This window comes from Lottia gigantea (assembly GCF_000327385.1).
Source record: "Lottia gigantea unplaced genomic scaffold LOTGIsca_10, whole genome shotgun sequence".
Taxonomy (NCBI): domain Eukaryota; kingdom Metazoa; phylum Mollusca; class Gastropoda; family Lottiidae; genus Lottia; species Lottia gigantea.
Window position 1 is genome coordinate 545,999 of NW_008706747.1, and position 14,447 is coordinate 560,445.

A 14,447-nucleotide genomic window follows, 5' to 3' on the forward strand; every position below is an offset into this window, starting at 1 on the left:
AAATTTTTCCAATGGCCAAACAACACACCTTCTACAAACAATTTGTTTTGTAAATATAAACACAAGAGCGAAGGCTAAATATTACATGAGTAGCATTATAATAAGCTAAATTTAACAGGTTTTTACTAAGTCAAGGGCAATAACTCAAAAACAGTTCACCCAAAATTAACCAAATTAGAACCGACCCAGATCTTATCAATCCATACATGTCATTCATAAAATAAAAACTCTAGCCCATTTCGCGTTTACAAGAAATGTTCACAGACGGACAGGGGCAGTATTATACATAAAATAAATGTGTTACCTTGCGAAGTCCAATCCATCAGCATGACCATAATCCATATAAACATTACCTCTAGAAATTAGTCCATCCAAGAAGAATGGTTTTAATTTGAGACAATCAGTAAATGTTTGTACAGCTTCTTGTAGTCTTCCAAGTCTGAAACAAAACAGAAATCTTATCTGCAGGATTCAATATTATGAATGTGTTTCAAGGGTGGCGTTCGATTGGTTAGTTCTGAACATGTTCTGCCTGTTTCAATTCTAGCTTAAATCAAAAGAATCTCGGATGTGCAGAATTCACCAATCGATTGCCCCAATTATGAGGTTCTATTTCAATACCAAATCAATATTATTACCCAATCCCAAAGGATAAGCAAGATGACACACCCAGTGGCAGAGTGGCATTAGGTATTCACTAGTATAATAGTATGATTCATCTTATAGACCATAGTTACTAGCTGGAGAATATTCTGTTCAAACATACTGATGTGTGGGAAAGCAATAAAAATTATACTACTATTAATGGCTAGGTTAAAAACCATGGATAAGGACACATCTCTTTTTCCTTACAAAGTATGTGAAGTATATCCCTTATCGATTGTTGACAGATTTCGTATATAGGCTTTTCATTTGTAGTTAGTAAGCTTAATGATCAAAAATGGACTAGGGGATTTATTACAGCTCTTGTTGTTATGCAGCTTGCCTGCACAAGTCCATTTATGTTAAATCTTATTATATGTTTTAAAGAATGGTCAAAGTTAGACTACCAACAACTACCTAGTTTGTGATATCAGCATCTGCTGGAAGCGAATGTTAACTTGTCATCTACCAACCAATTAGTATGATTACTATACTTATTAAGTTGATAAAAAAAATATATGAATAGCTGCAAGTTGTGTTCCTCCAAAAAGTAAAAAAAATATCTCAACATACTTATGATAACAGAGACCAAGTGTATGATGTATTCTGTGGTCTAGTGGACTGAGTTTAGCCGACATTTGAAAATCATACACAGCATTATCATAATCCTTTCGTTCAAAATATAACAATCCACGATTAATAAACACCTGAAATTATAATCATCAAAAAATCCTTAAATGTAAGTTAAGTTTTTCTTACTTTAATGTCCATCAACCCAATGTTTATCTAAGACTAAGTAGTATTTGGTAGTTGTGTTTCACTTCCTACCAAAATGCTTGGCAAGATTTGATTCTGTAGACAATATAGTACTGCTTGTTGCTTGCTGTTGAAAGAATTCAACTGCATGTATATTCCAGCTGAATGATATTACAAACATTTGACTAATTTACAAATTTGTAAGACAAGAAATACCTTTAATAGTAGTTTATCTCCCAACAGTAATACAATACCATAATCCATCAGAGCCTGAAAAACAAGTATAAAATGTTACCTGGAACTTCAAGAAGTGATGTCATATCTTTTTAATGGTCCAATTCAATCTAAAGCCAGACAATGCATGCCAAACCAATTTTTTATTTGAAAAATAGCATCAGTTATCAAAAGTCATCTTGATTTAGGCAAAATAGCTTTTATCCAAAGAAAGGTTTTTATAAAATAAAAAATCAGCTAAGGCATGACTGATCAAAACTATGAAATTTCAGACCAAATTCATAGGCTGGTCATTCCAGACTATGAAATTTGGTCTTAAAGTACCAACAAATATGCTTGAATATTTCGCCTTCTGTATATTTTATCATATTTTGTAAATCTTATTTGTTACATTAATGTCAATATAAATCCCTAAGAACTTGTTGCTTGTAACATATTTGAAACCTGTTTTAACCATAACCATCTTTTTTCAAATTAACATTAGTTTTTACCATTACTTTATGACTATTATGTAAATATTTCAAAATATAGCCTGTAAATTGAAACATGCTGCTACTATAAAGGAATTGTAGAGAGGTTTTCTTAATTTTTTTTATGATATCACTAATTGCGAAGGGCCTTGTATATATTGCAATAACTGACATCATGAAACATTTCTTTTGTGTGGAATTGCAGGAACCACAGATGTCTGATTGATAAATTTAATGGTACAAATTAATGCTATCAGTGGCCCTGGTACATAACAAAAATTTAGAAAAAAATCTTTACAATCCCTTTATGTAGCTTGATGTCTATATGTTACTTACCATATCAAATTGCTTGTTTTCCTGATAACAGACAGCTCTGTTGAAGAAAGCTAGAGAACAGGTATTATCTATTGAGGCAGCTTTAGACAGGTCTCTAATAGCTAAATCATATACTCTGATATGAAATTTCAGTGCACCCCTGAAAAAACAGAAAGTAACAATGAACTGGAATTTGGTGGATGTTGCCAAATAAACTCTCAGATTTACTGCAAATATACACAATCTACTCAAAACGCCGGCGAAAGATACACAGAACACCCTAGTTTAAACTTTAGTTTCAGGAGATGTGGTTAAAAAAATATCAGGAGATGTGGTAAAAGAAATATCAGTAGCTGTGGTTAAAGAAATATCAGTAGCTGTGGTTAAAGGAATATCAAGAGATGTGGTTAAAGAAATATCAGGAGATGTGGTTAAGGAAATATCAGGAGAGATGTGGTTAAAGAAATATCAAGAGTTGTGGTTAAAGAAATATCAGTAGCTGTGGTTAAAGAAATATCAGGAGATGTGGTTAAAGAAATATCAGGAGATGTGGTTAAAGAAATATCAAGAGATGGGGTTAAAGAAATATCAAGAGATGTGGTTAAAGAAATATCAGTAGCTGTGGTTAAAGAAATATCAAGAGATGTGGTTAAAGAAATATCAAGAGATGGGGTTAAAGAAATATCAGTAGCTGTGGTTAAAGGAATATCAAGAGATGTGGTTAAAGAAATATCAAGAGATGGGGTTAAAGAAATATCAAGAGATGGGGTTAAAGAAATATCAGTAGCTGTGGTTAAAGAAATATCAAGAGATGTGGTTAAAGAAATATCAGTAGCTGTGGTTAAAGAAATATCAAGAGATGTGGTTAAAGAAATATCAGTAGCTGTGGTTAAAGGAATATCAAGAGATGGGGTTAAAGAAATATCAGTAGCTGTGGTTAAAGGAATATCAGGAGATGTGGTTAAAGAAATATGAGTAGCTGTGGTTAAAGGAATATCAAGAGATGTGGTTAAAGATATATCAGGAGATGTGGTTAAAGAAATATCAAGAGATGTGGTTAAAGATATATCAGGAGATGTGGTTAAAGAAATATCAAGAGATGTGGTTAAAGAAATATCAGGAGAGATGTGGTTAAAGAAATATCAAGAGATGTGGTTAAAGAAATATCAAGAGATGTGGTTAAAGAAATATCAGGAGATGTGGTTAAAGAAATATCAGGAGATGTGGTTAAAGAAATATCAAGAGATGTGGTTAAAGAAATATCAGGAGATGTGGTTAAAGAAATATCAAGAGATGTGGTTAAAGAAATATCAAGAGTTGTGGTTAAAGAAATATCAGTAGCTGTGGTTAAAGAAATATCAAGAGATGTGGTTAAAGAAATATCAGGAGATGTGGTTAAAGAAATATCAAGAGTTGTGGTTAAAGAAATATCAGTAGCTGTGGTTAAAGAAATATCAAGAGATGTGGTTAAAGAAATATCAGGAGATGTGGTTAAAGAAATATCAAGAGTTGTGGTTAAAGAAATATCAGTATCTGTGGTTAAAGAAATATCAAGAGATGTGGTTAAGGAAATATCAGTATCTGTGGTTAAAGAAATATCAAGAGATGTGGTTAAAGAAATATCAGGAGTTGTTGTAATGAGGGTTTCAGGAGATGTGGTTAACAGAAAAAGGCTATTAACATTGTTTGTACCTGTATAAGTAAGCTCTGACACTATTTGGTTGTAATTTTAAAGCTTCGTTACAGTTTAAAATGGCCTTTGTATAGTTTTTCTTCATACCATAATAGCAGGCTCTACTTAAAAACGCCTAAAAATACAACAACACAAAAATAAAGCATGTTATATTAATAGTGATTAGTGGTTTTGAATACATGTGTAAATGATAAAACTTGAAACTGGACTTAAGAGCTAAGACACATTTGATGCAAATGTGTAAAGTTTTGGAAATGGCAACAGACTTCACCTCTGGTTTTCATTGTGAAAAGGGATACTGAAACTGAAATTGAGCTCTATAAATAGTAGGGCAAATAATTATACTATTTATCGCTTTAAGGTAATTCCAACTGATTGGCCATGCAGACTCTGTTAAGACATGAAGTGATTTTGTGTGATTAGAATATAAAAGTGTACAAACCTGGAAGATCTTTGGATTAATTGCTAAAGCTCTGTTAAAATCTTGTACACCTTTGTATTGTCTTAACTTCATACGAGCTAAACCTCTTTGGTAAAATGCCTGTAAACATGATCTATTTTCAAACAAATTCTTGGTGCATTTTGTCATTTCTCTTGATCAGTCATACCTAAAAACTGGGCACATGGAAAAGACCAAAAGCAGATGCAATCTGTATTTGAGAGTAAAATGCAGTTTTTTATTAACCTAGAGGGCCTTTCAAACTTAGAGGTGATGCTCTATTGGCTAGTTCCAAACAGGTTCTATCTGTTCCAATTCTGGCTTTAAAAGAACGATATGGAACTGGATATGTCAGATTCAAACTTTACACATCAATTCCTATCTCTGTCATTTTGAATCCTGTCTACACCTACTTTTTTCAGCACAGGTGGAACGCATTCTGAACACTGTTTTATTGAATTTTCGTTTGAACGTGCAGGACTTGCCAATCAAACGCCCCCTTGGTGTTCATCATTGATAGTGAGAAAAAAATGTTCCACAATCAATTCTGACATCCTGCTTAATTTAAACACAATACTTCACATGACAAACTCAAAATCTTCTTAGAAAATAACCATATTCAAATCCAAGTGTTAACTTACTGCAGCAAACTTGGAATCAATTTTGATAGCAGCATTAAATGATTCCACAGCATCACTGTATGATTTAAGTTCTTCATGACACACTCCAGACAAATAATGTGCTTCACTAGCTTCCATTGGCCAGGGTTCTCTGATACGCCAAGGTTTCTGTAAATCATTTATAATAAAATCATATTGGAAGAGCTTCCAAATTAAAATCCATCATATTATATCGAAAATTTCCTTTGATCTTCTTGTTGTATAAACAAGTGGGAGGAGCCTAGCTGTGCTATAACATGGTTTAACTCGTGGTTATTGCATGATTTATGCTATAAATGTATAGAGAGAGGGGAGTACTACTTTTAGCCCATGTTTGTGAATTGAAGACACATGTCTTTCAACTTTCAGTCAGATGCCTGTGGTTCCTGACGTCATCAAACACTTAGTTGTAGTGGAATTACAGGAACCATGGATGTTTGATATAAAAAACTGGAAGGGTGCAAATTGATGCTATCAGTGTTCGCAATAAAAATTGTTTCAGAAAACCTCTTAACAATCCCTTTAACATGTTTTCTACTCACCAGTCTAGCTAGAGCTTCATTGAAACTCAGAACAGCATCTTGGAATCTTTTAGCTTTCATCTGGGTCTTGCCCAATAACATAAACAGTGGAGCTACTGGTTTATTATCACCTTGATCTCTAACAACTCGTGTAGCAGAGGCAAGAGCATCAATAGCCTAAAAAAATATATATCAGTTACATTAAGGTGGTTTTTTTGAAAGTAGGTACTAGGCTGACTCTCGAAAGCAATGGCAGAGAAATAAGGATTTGGCTGTCCTCAAAGGGATATAAATCCAACAGTATCTGATAATAAGTCAATTGGTTTCTTTTATCACCAGATTCAATGCTGAAAAATGAACACTCCTTTCTTCAGAATGCAACACCATGATCCAAAGATTCTGGTAAGATTTAGGCTAGTTCTGGTGTCTGGATACTCAAACAATTGCAACTTAGTTATCCCAAATCAAGCACAGCAATGGTAAGCTTTGTTAGGAAATTTATTATAAATGACATCATTGTTAATCTTTTTGTTAAATTAATAAAATCAACCTCAAGCAATTATTACACAAAATCAAATTAAGTTCAGCATTTATCAATGTAAAGTAAGTGTTGTACAATTAGAGTTGTAAAGAAAATGTTGTATTGTTAGTGTTGTATAGATAGTGCTGTGCAATTAATGTTGTAATGTTGGTGTTGTGCAGTAAGTGTTGATGCAATCAATGTTGTAATTTTAGTGTTCTACAGTTGGTGTTGTACAGTTAATGTTGTGCAGAAAATGTACCGTTAGTGTAGTGCAGTCAATGTTGTTATGTTGTTGATTTACAGTTAGTGAAGTCAATAATTGTTTTGCGCACTTGGAGCTGTGCAGTCGATTATGTAATGTCGGTGGTAAGTGTTTTGCAGTTACAGGTGTACCAGTTAAAACAGTTAGTGTTGTACCATCAATGTTGTAATGTAAGTGTTTTGCAGTCACAGGTATGGCAGTTAAAACAGTTAGTGTTGTACCATCAATGTTGTAATGTAAGTGTTTTGCAGTCACAGGTATGGCAGTTAAAACAGTTAGTGTTGTACAGTAAGTGTTGTACCATCAATGTTGTAATGTAAGTGTTTTGCAGTCACAGGTATGGCAGTTAAAACAGTTAGTGTTGTACAGTAAGTGCTGTACCATCAATGTTGTAATGTAAGTGTTTTGCAGTCACAGGTATGGCAGTTAAAACAGTTAGTGTTGTACCATCAATGTTGTAATGTAAGTGTTTTGCAGTCACAGGTATGGCAGTTAAAACAGTTAGTGTTGTACAGTAAGTGTTGTACCATCAATGTTGTAATGTAAGTGTTTTGCAGTCACAGGTATGGCAGTTAAAACAGTTAGTGTTGTACAGTAAGTGTTGTACCATCAATGTTGCAATGTAAGTGTTTTGCAGTCACAGGTATGGCAGTTAAAACAGTTAGTGTTGTACCATCAATGTTGTAATGTAAGTGTTTTGCAGTCACAGGTATGGCAGTTAAAACAGTTAGTGTTGTACAGTAAGTGCTGTACCATCAATGTTGTAATGTAAGTGTTTTGCAGTCACAGGTATGGCAGTTAAAAAAGTTAGTGTTGTACAGTTAGTTTCACACAAAATAACCTTTAACAGTGCAGGATTAGCTTTGACTCTATGGTCATCAACAGATCGGCCTCTCTGGTAGGAAATAAATTCATTTTATGAAACTATCATTTGAAGAATATGAAATAAGATGGAGTTAAATCTACATCTGTTTTGACAACACACAAGAACATTAAACGTCCATGTATATCTTCAGGTAAAAATGCTCATGTGTATGACACATGTAGCACTATGCAGGGTTTGCTTACTCTTCTAGACATCTGATACCACTTTTCATAATGAAATACTAACTCACTTATGATGGATATACTTCTTCATGTGAAAAGTTTATTAGCTGCTACCAATGTTTTGCCAGTACGTTGTTTAGATTTGGGGTTTCGTGTTGCATGTTCGTTATTTTTTCTAGTCGATAACAAAATTTCGTAAAAGTCAATATGACTATCTTGAATGTGCTGATATGATAAATGTGATGCTAAGTAGGGAAAAGAAATCAAAATCACATTAGACAGTACTATTGCTTACCTTATCATAATTTTTAAGGAATGACTGAACTACAGCTTGTTGTGTTGGTTTTTCTCCAAGTGAACTAGCTACAGTATCAGTATTTAATTCTGAAGCTTGTCTACAAAATAAAAGCAACTCAAGTTGGAAGATCATCATTAAAATCGGCCAACATCTATGATTGCTGTTTATGATGAAGGTAATTAATGATGATGATGATCAAATTCGATGTTAGAGGATGATGACTAAAGATGATAATGATTATTTGGATGATGGAAACTTTGGACAAGATAAAGATTTCTGAGCATAATGATTATGATGATGGTAATGAAACACAAGTAGGTAATGATGATGAATTTAATGATGTTAATATATAATGATGATGCTTTCGTTCATTATCAATGAGATCTGCACCTTCAAGATGAAAATGAAAGAAATTTTGCCAGGGCAGCAGCATTACCTGCTCTTTTTTCATTTGCAATTCCTGAAGAATCTTTAATGTTCACAAGCGTCAGTTCACTTTCCCATCAGAACAAATAGATACTTGTTCCATTTCAGCCCCTCCGACTTGCATCACCGACAGGGGAAACCAGGTTGAAAAATTTGAAGGTATTATCTCGACCAATGCCCAAAGCAAACCCTGGCCCTTCTGGTTAGAGAACAAGCATGCAACTCTCTGGTGGCTCCCCCTGAGATAAGACTGGTTGAGATCCTTACCTTACACAGAATGCAGCTAATTCGAGATTACCAGTTTCTAATATCAGTTGACCCTGCAATTAAACACAATATCCACAATTTTTTTGTCTGAAACTACTTTCTATAGTTTTTCATGAAAAATTGCTTCAAATCCTTGAATTTTCACCATACGAAAATGAGACCATAACATGAATAACCCATGACAACAAGCAATCTTTTGATTGTTCTAGGGCCTCTAGTTGGCTCTTTGCCGTATGTTTTCAAACAATTTGTTATTTCTAAACAAGTTATCCTTATGATGTAAGCTTATCTTTATAGCTAAAACATGAATTAATATCAGAAAAGAATACCTTTAATTGTACACCTTTTTGAAAAAGTTTTTCACCCAAAGATGTATCAGAATGCACCAAATCCCTTTTTTAACCCCGAGTGCCAGGAGGTTATGATACAACTGAAGTCCTTTTCAAAGTGCTTGGCAACCTAAGTATTTAACTTACCCTATACATGTAATAATGTTGAATATCTGGTCTGAGATGGATAGCTCTTGAGAAATCACGGATTGCCAGAGTTAACTGAAATAAAAAACATATTTACATCAATATGTTTCAGATTCGAACATCACACGTCCACACCAAGTGTAATCAAATTTAGACCAAACTTTCGTTTTTACTCAACCACTCCAGTAAAGGTCTAACAGCATCATTCTAATTTCTTTGTATGAATAACCTTTGCCTTTACCTGATAACCTCTGCTTTAACCAATAAAATTACTCTGGGCTAATTCAGAGCAGCCAATAAAAAGCGAGTTTCAACAACATTTGGCACAATGTTCAGTTTCAGTATTTACCTCATGTATCATGTGACAAAACCTAATTATGTATCATGTGACAAAACCTTACTACCGATATCAAATGTCCTTCATCACATTTACTTCATTATCACTTGATTAAATCCAAAACCTTACTAGCTATATATCGAATATAATAAAACACATTTACTTTATGTATCATGTGACAAAACCGTACTAACTATATCATTCCAATACCCACATCTACTTCATGTATCACGTGATTAAATCAAAAATTTACTAACTAAATATTGATTACTTTTAAAAAAATATTTACCTCATGTATCTTGTGATAAGCCTCACCACGACAAACATAGGCTCTAAGATGTGTCGGATCTACTTTTATTGCTGATGTAAACTTTTTAATTGCTCTGCATAAAAAAAAAAATGCATATATCAGTAACTTTTTAATTTATATTTAAAATAAATGAGTAAGAATTAAAAAAAAAGGTCTAAGCTTTTGAAACTTTTTTTTTTATTTTATTCTTCCATATGAAATATGAATTTTTATGCTAAATTTATGATAATTTTACCTATGATAATTGTTGAATTTCGTCATATAAATTAAACCTAAACAAACATGAGCACAAGCTACATCTTTATTTAATGTTAAAACACTTTCAAAATCAGCTATAGCATCTTCTGGGCTGAAATACAGATATTTTTCGAACATTTAAAAACATATTTAGGGAATGTTTAAGAGCACAAATTTTGGATATAAGATTTCCATCCAATTGAATAGAAGATGAGGGTGTTTTGTTCAATTTTTCTAAGGGTTACTAAACTTGCCATCCATGTTCTGAAAGGATTCCTTTTTAAACAAATTTTAACATCATAAGTTGTCATGATTTATGCTAACCAAAATGCTAAAAGTGGCTACACAATAGAAGTCAATGTTTATCAATGAATATCCTAATTTCCATACATAGGAAATTCAAAGATATTTACTGGAAATATCAAAATAAAAAATATTTGAAGACAAGAAGTATTTTTTTATTTTCCTTACTCACCAATCTAAATCATTATAAAGTATACCACGATGTAAATATGATAAAATATTCTCTTCTGAATCATCTAATAATAAAGACATACTATAATCTTGTAGAGCTCTCTCACGATTTGTCCTGAAGGTAAAAAAGTTTGAAAACTATTACGAGATTATATCTATAGAGTTACATATTCAAATTTGGATCAAAATTCAAAAAAAGATAGAATGTTTGCCAGCTGGTCCTTGGCAAAACCTCTTGGCAATGATTTTCACTGGATAATTCGTACTTTCGGTTGACTGGAATAATGAGGAAAGATCACTTATTCAAGGTCACCAGACTTCTATGTAGCGACTGAAATAAGAACCCACGGCCACAAGTTTTAAGTATACAAGATGAATTCTTCAAAATGAAAGACACAAACTTACTTTCTAATGATACAAGCTCTATGATAAAATGCCTGCCAGTTTCTAGGATCCAGATGAATGGCAGCTGACAGATCTTGAACAGCTGGTATCCATTGTGACAATTTAGCATAGGCTCTACCACGATACAACCTTGCTGTAGCATTGAGAGGATCTACTTTCAGTAAATCAGTAAAATCATTGATGGCATTATTCCAATTTGGATTTCTGCAAAAAGAACAATTTATAAATATTCCGCATGAAAGTCGGAAAAAAGGTCTAACACAACAACAATCAGAAATTATGAAATAAAAACAACAGACATGATAACTCCCCGAGAGATAAATGGGAAAACATAATATATATATACGATAATTACAGTTATGTTACATGGGGCAGAATTAGGTCCATTAAACTTGATTGGTGAGTTCTTCATGGAATCAACCAAACACTGAATAAAACAAGTTGAAACACAGTTCAGAGTGCTATTTGCTTCAGAAAATATAGTAGGTGCAGACAAAATTCAAAATGGCAGAGAATAAAATAGACAGAAAATTTGAAATGTGACATATCTACTTCTGTACCATTCGATTGAGGCCAGAATTGGAACAGGTGGAACCTGTTTTAGAACTCTCCAATCAAGCGACACCCAAAATATGGTCCTGTCTAACATTCAGCCCATGGGGACACAAGACAAGAGCTCAACTCATGCTACTTATTTGTGTTTCAGATACAAAATTCTCATCAAGATAACTAATTTCAGAATAAAGGATAACTTTACACAAATTACAACGTTATAAGTATGAAAAAAAGAACAACAACTCTCCAAACAATCAACAACTGGATTAAAATTCTCAAAAAATCAGCACATTCCACTATATACGTTTGATGATTTGAATTTTTATTATCCATGTCACATAATGATAAAGAGAGAATAACGAGTACATTCTAATTATGAAAACCACAAAAAAAATTTTTATAACAATAAATATAATCAATAAAACAAAAGAATCAAAAGTAAAGTAACAACAGAACAATTTTCAGTAACTCAAACTGCTACTTGGCCCAATGTGTTACCATTACCTTCTTGATATAGGATAATTCATTGGTATATAAGGTTTGGCTGATTTACTAAACCTAGCCTCATCATCACACCTTGAATGAGTTTCACAAAATAAATATTGATGACAAACTGGTATTAATCAAATAAGTTAAAACCTTTGTAAAACAAAACTGATACTGGGTACCTCTCTGGCAAATATGATTCAAAACATTCAAGATAGCTTGCCTGGCAACGTACTATATGCCCACTTGCAGTTTTGATCATCCATGGGTTATTACAAACATTCACACCAAGTTTCATCAATATCCACTTAGAACTGCACCTTCTAGAGTGTTTATGAGCTAAAAATTGAACGCATTTTCAAGAACAATGGTAATAACTCATACCAAATGTTTTAAGTCTTTTTTTGGACTTTCAATAGATTTCAACCTTGGATGATGACAGATACACACCAAGTTTCGTCAAAATCTTTCAATATTGTGCTTCTTAAGTGGTTACTTTTCCAATTTTTCTTATTTTAAATAGGGTTCATACTAGGGTGATTAAAACCATGCACACCAAGTTTCAGCAAAACCTGTCAAGAACTGTGCCTTTAGAGTATTTGCAAGCAATTGTGGATGGCCGGACTTGGACGGACGAACGTGGATGAAGCCAACATACTCATATATATTCATGTGAAATTTTCAAAATGCATGATATTTTAAGTACAATTAATGAAACCTATATACATGTACTTACTCATGTTCAAAATAATACAATCCATGTTTCATTATGGCATCAGTTCTACTGGGCATTATTCTTTTACATGTGGTATAGTCTTCTAGAGCTAATAACATTTCACCTCTCTAAAATAAATACAAATTCAGGTTAAAATCTAAGGCACAGACAAAAAAGTGTGAGTCATTTTCTGCACCTTATGGGTTTATGAAGACGGATAACGCCATGCAGAATGCAATGATTGAAATTTTGCCAGGTCAGCAGAATTAGCCTATGCTTTTTTCAATTTCCAAATGTCGAGGAATCTTTAATATGCACAGCCTCAGGGCCTCGGTTTTTTGCAAAGCAATCAGTTGATTAAAGAATACAACCCCGTAAATTAAATATTCCAATAATTAGTAATTGATAGTGAGTTATTTTGAAAACTACTTCGGGTAATCAGTAGAAATTGATAAGTGAGTTGTATAGAAAACTACTCAGTTGATTAAAGAATACATCTCAGTAATCTAAATCCACTAGTGATAAAATTAATTGAGTTGTGTTAAAAACTACTCAGGATACTCAGTAGAAATTGATAGTGAGTTGTATTGAAAACAGCCCTGGGGAAATCAATTGAAATTAATAGTGAGTTGTATTAAAAACTACTCAGCGTAATCAGTTGAAATTGATAGTGAGTTGTATTGAAAACTACTCAGTGTAATCAGTTGAAATTGATAGTGAGTTGTGTTGAACACTACTCAGGGTAATCAGTTGAAATTGATAGTGAGTTGTATTGAAAGCTACTCAGTGCAATCAGTTGATTAAAGAATACAACTCAGTAATCTAAATCTACTAGTGTTAAAATTAAATGAGATGTGTTAAAAAATACTCAGTAATTAGTTGAAATTGATAGTGAGTTGTATTGAAAACCACTCAGGGTAATCAGTTGAAATTAATAGTGAGTTGTATTGAACACTACTCAGTGTAATCAGTTGAAATTGATAGTGAGTTGTATTGAACACTACTCAGTGTAATCAGTTGAAATATTGATGGTGAGTTGTATTGAAAACCACTCAGGGTAATCAGTTGAAATTAATAGTGAGTTGTATTAAAAACTACTCAGTAATCAGTTGAAATTGATAATGTGTTGTATTGAAAACTACTCAGTAATCAGATGAAATTAAGAGTGGGATGTATGAAAATCAGGGTAATCAGTTAATATTGATATTGAGTTGTATTGAAAGCTACTCAGTGTAATCAGTTACAAGATTGTGTACCAGCATTTAGTAAAATTGGAAACCTGCAGCCTAATATATTGTGTATAATGCTAACAATCTAGTTTGATATCTGACTTAGTCAACTCAGATACCAATAAACAGTCTTTAATAAGTAAATAAATTGATACAATACCTGTTCATACATCTGAGCTCTCTGAAAATATGCTTCATGATCTGTGGGATTGAATTTGATGGCTTGAGTAAAGTTGACTATAGCCATGGTAACATCACCCTGCTTACGATAAATCTCAGCCCTACAATGAAATACTCAATGATGACATTTTAAATATGTTTTCAAAACTAATTTTGGGCGATTTAAATAATTCAATAGTGAAAACCCAAGATCTATAACCTATAACCCTACTTATATAGATCTATAAACTATAACACAACTTACATAGATCTATAAACTATAACCATTCCTCGACACTTGAAAAAGGATAATATTTCGAAAACCGGTTCGTGTCAATTGCGTAAGTTTTTGTTTTACTTGTTATAATTTTTCACATCATTGTTAGCGTTATTTATCACCTAAATATATATTTTTTTGCATTTTTCATTCTTGCTTTATATATCCCCAAACCCAGTTTGACTTATTTGCATAATTTGATCCCAACATTTTCACGCTAGCATATACAGTTTCC

General features: G+C 32.8%; 1 protein-coding gene across 1 annotated transcript; it reads right to left on the reverse strand.

Annotated features, from left to right (window-relative positions):
- Positions 1-300: 300 nt before the first annotated feature.
- Positions 301-14,059, reverse strand: LOTGIDRAFT_109285 (hypothetical protein; the record flags this gene model as incomplete). Its single annotated transcript, XM_009046050.1, has 17 exons — positions 301-439; positions 1,216-1,349; positions 1,615-1,668; positions 2,439-2,577; positions 4,110-4,225; positions 4,553-4,651; positions 5,191-5,337; positions 5,751-5,875; positions 7,847-7,956; positions 8,553-8,605; positions 9,029-9,103; positions 9,691-9,748; positions 9,911-10,024; positions 10,388-10,501; positions 10,792-10,995; positions 12,569-12,675; positions 13,937-14,059. Coding segments are annotated over 17 exons (1,911 nt in total), but the record flags the coding sequence as incomplete, so codon positions are not given.
- Positions 14,060-14,447: the final 388 nt, after the last annotated feature.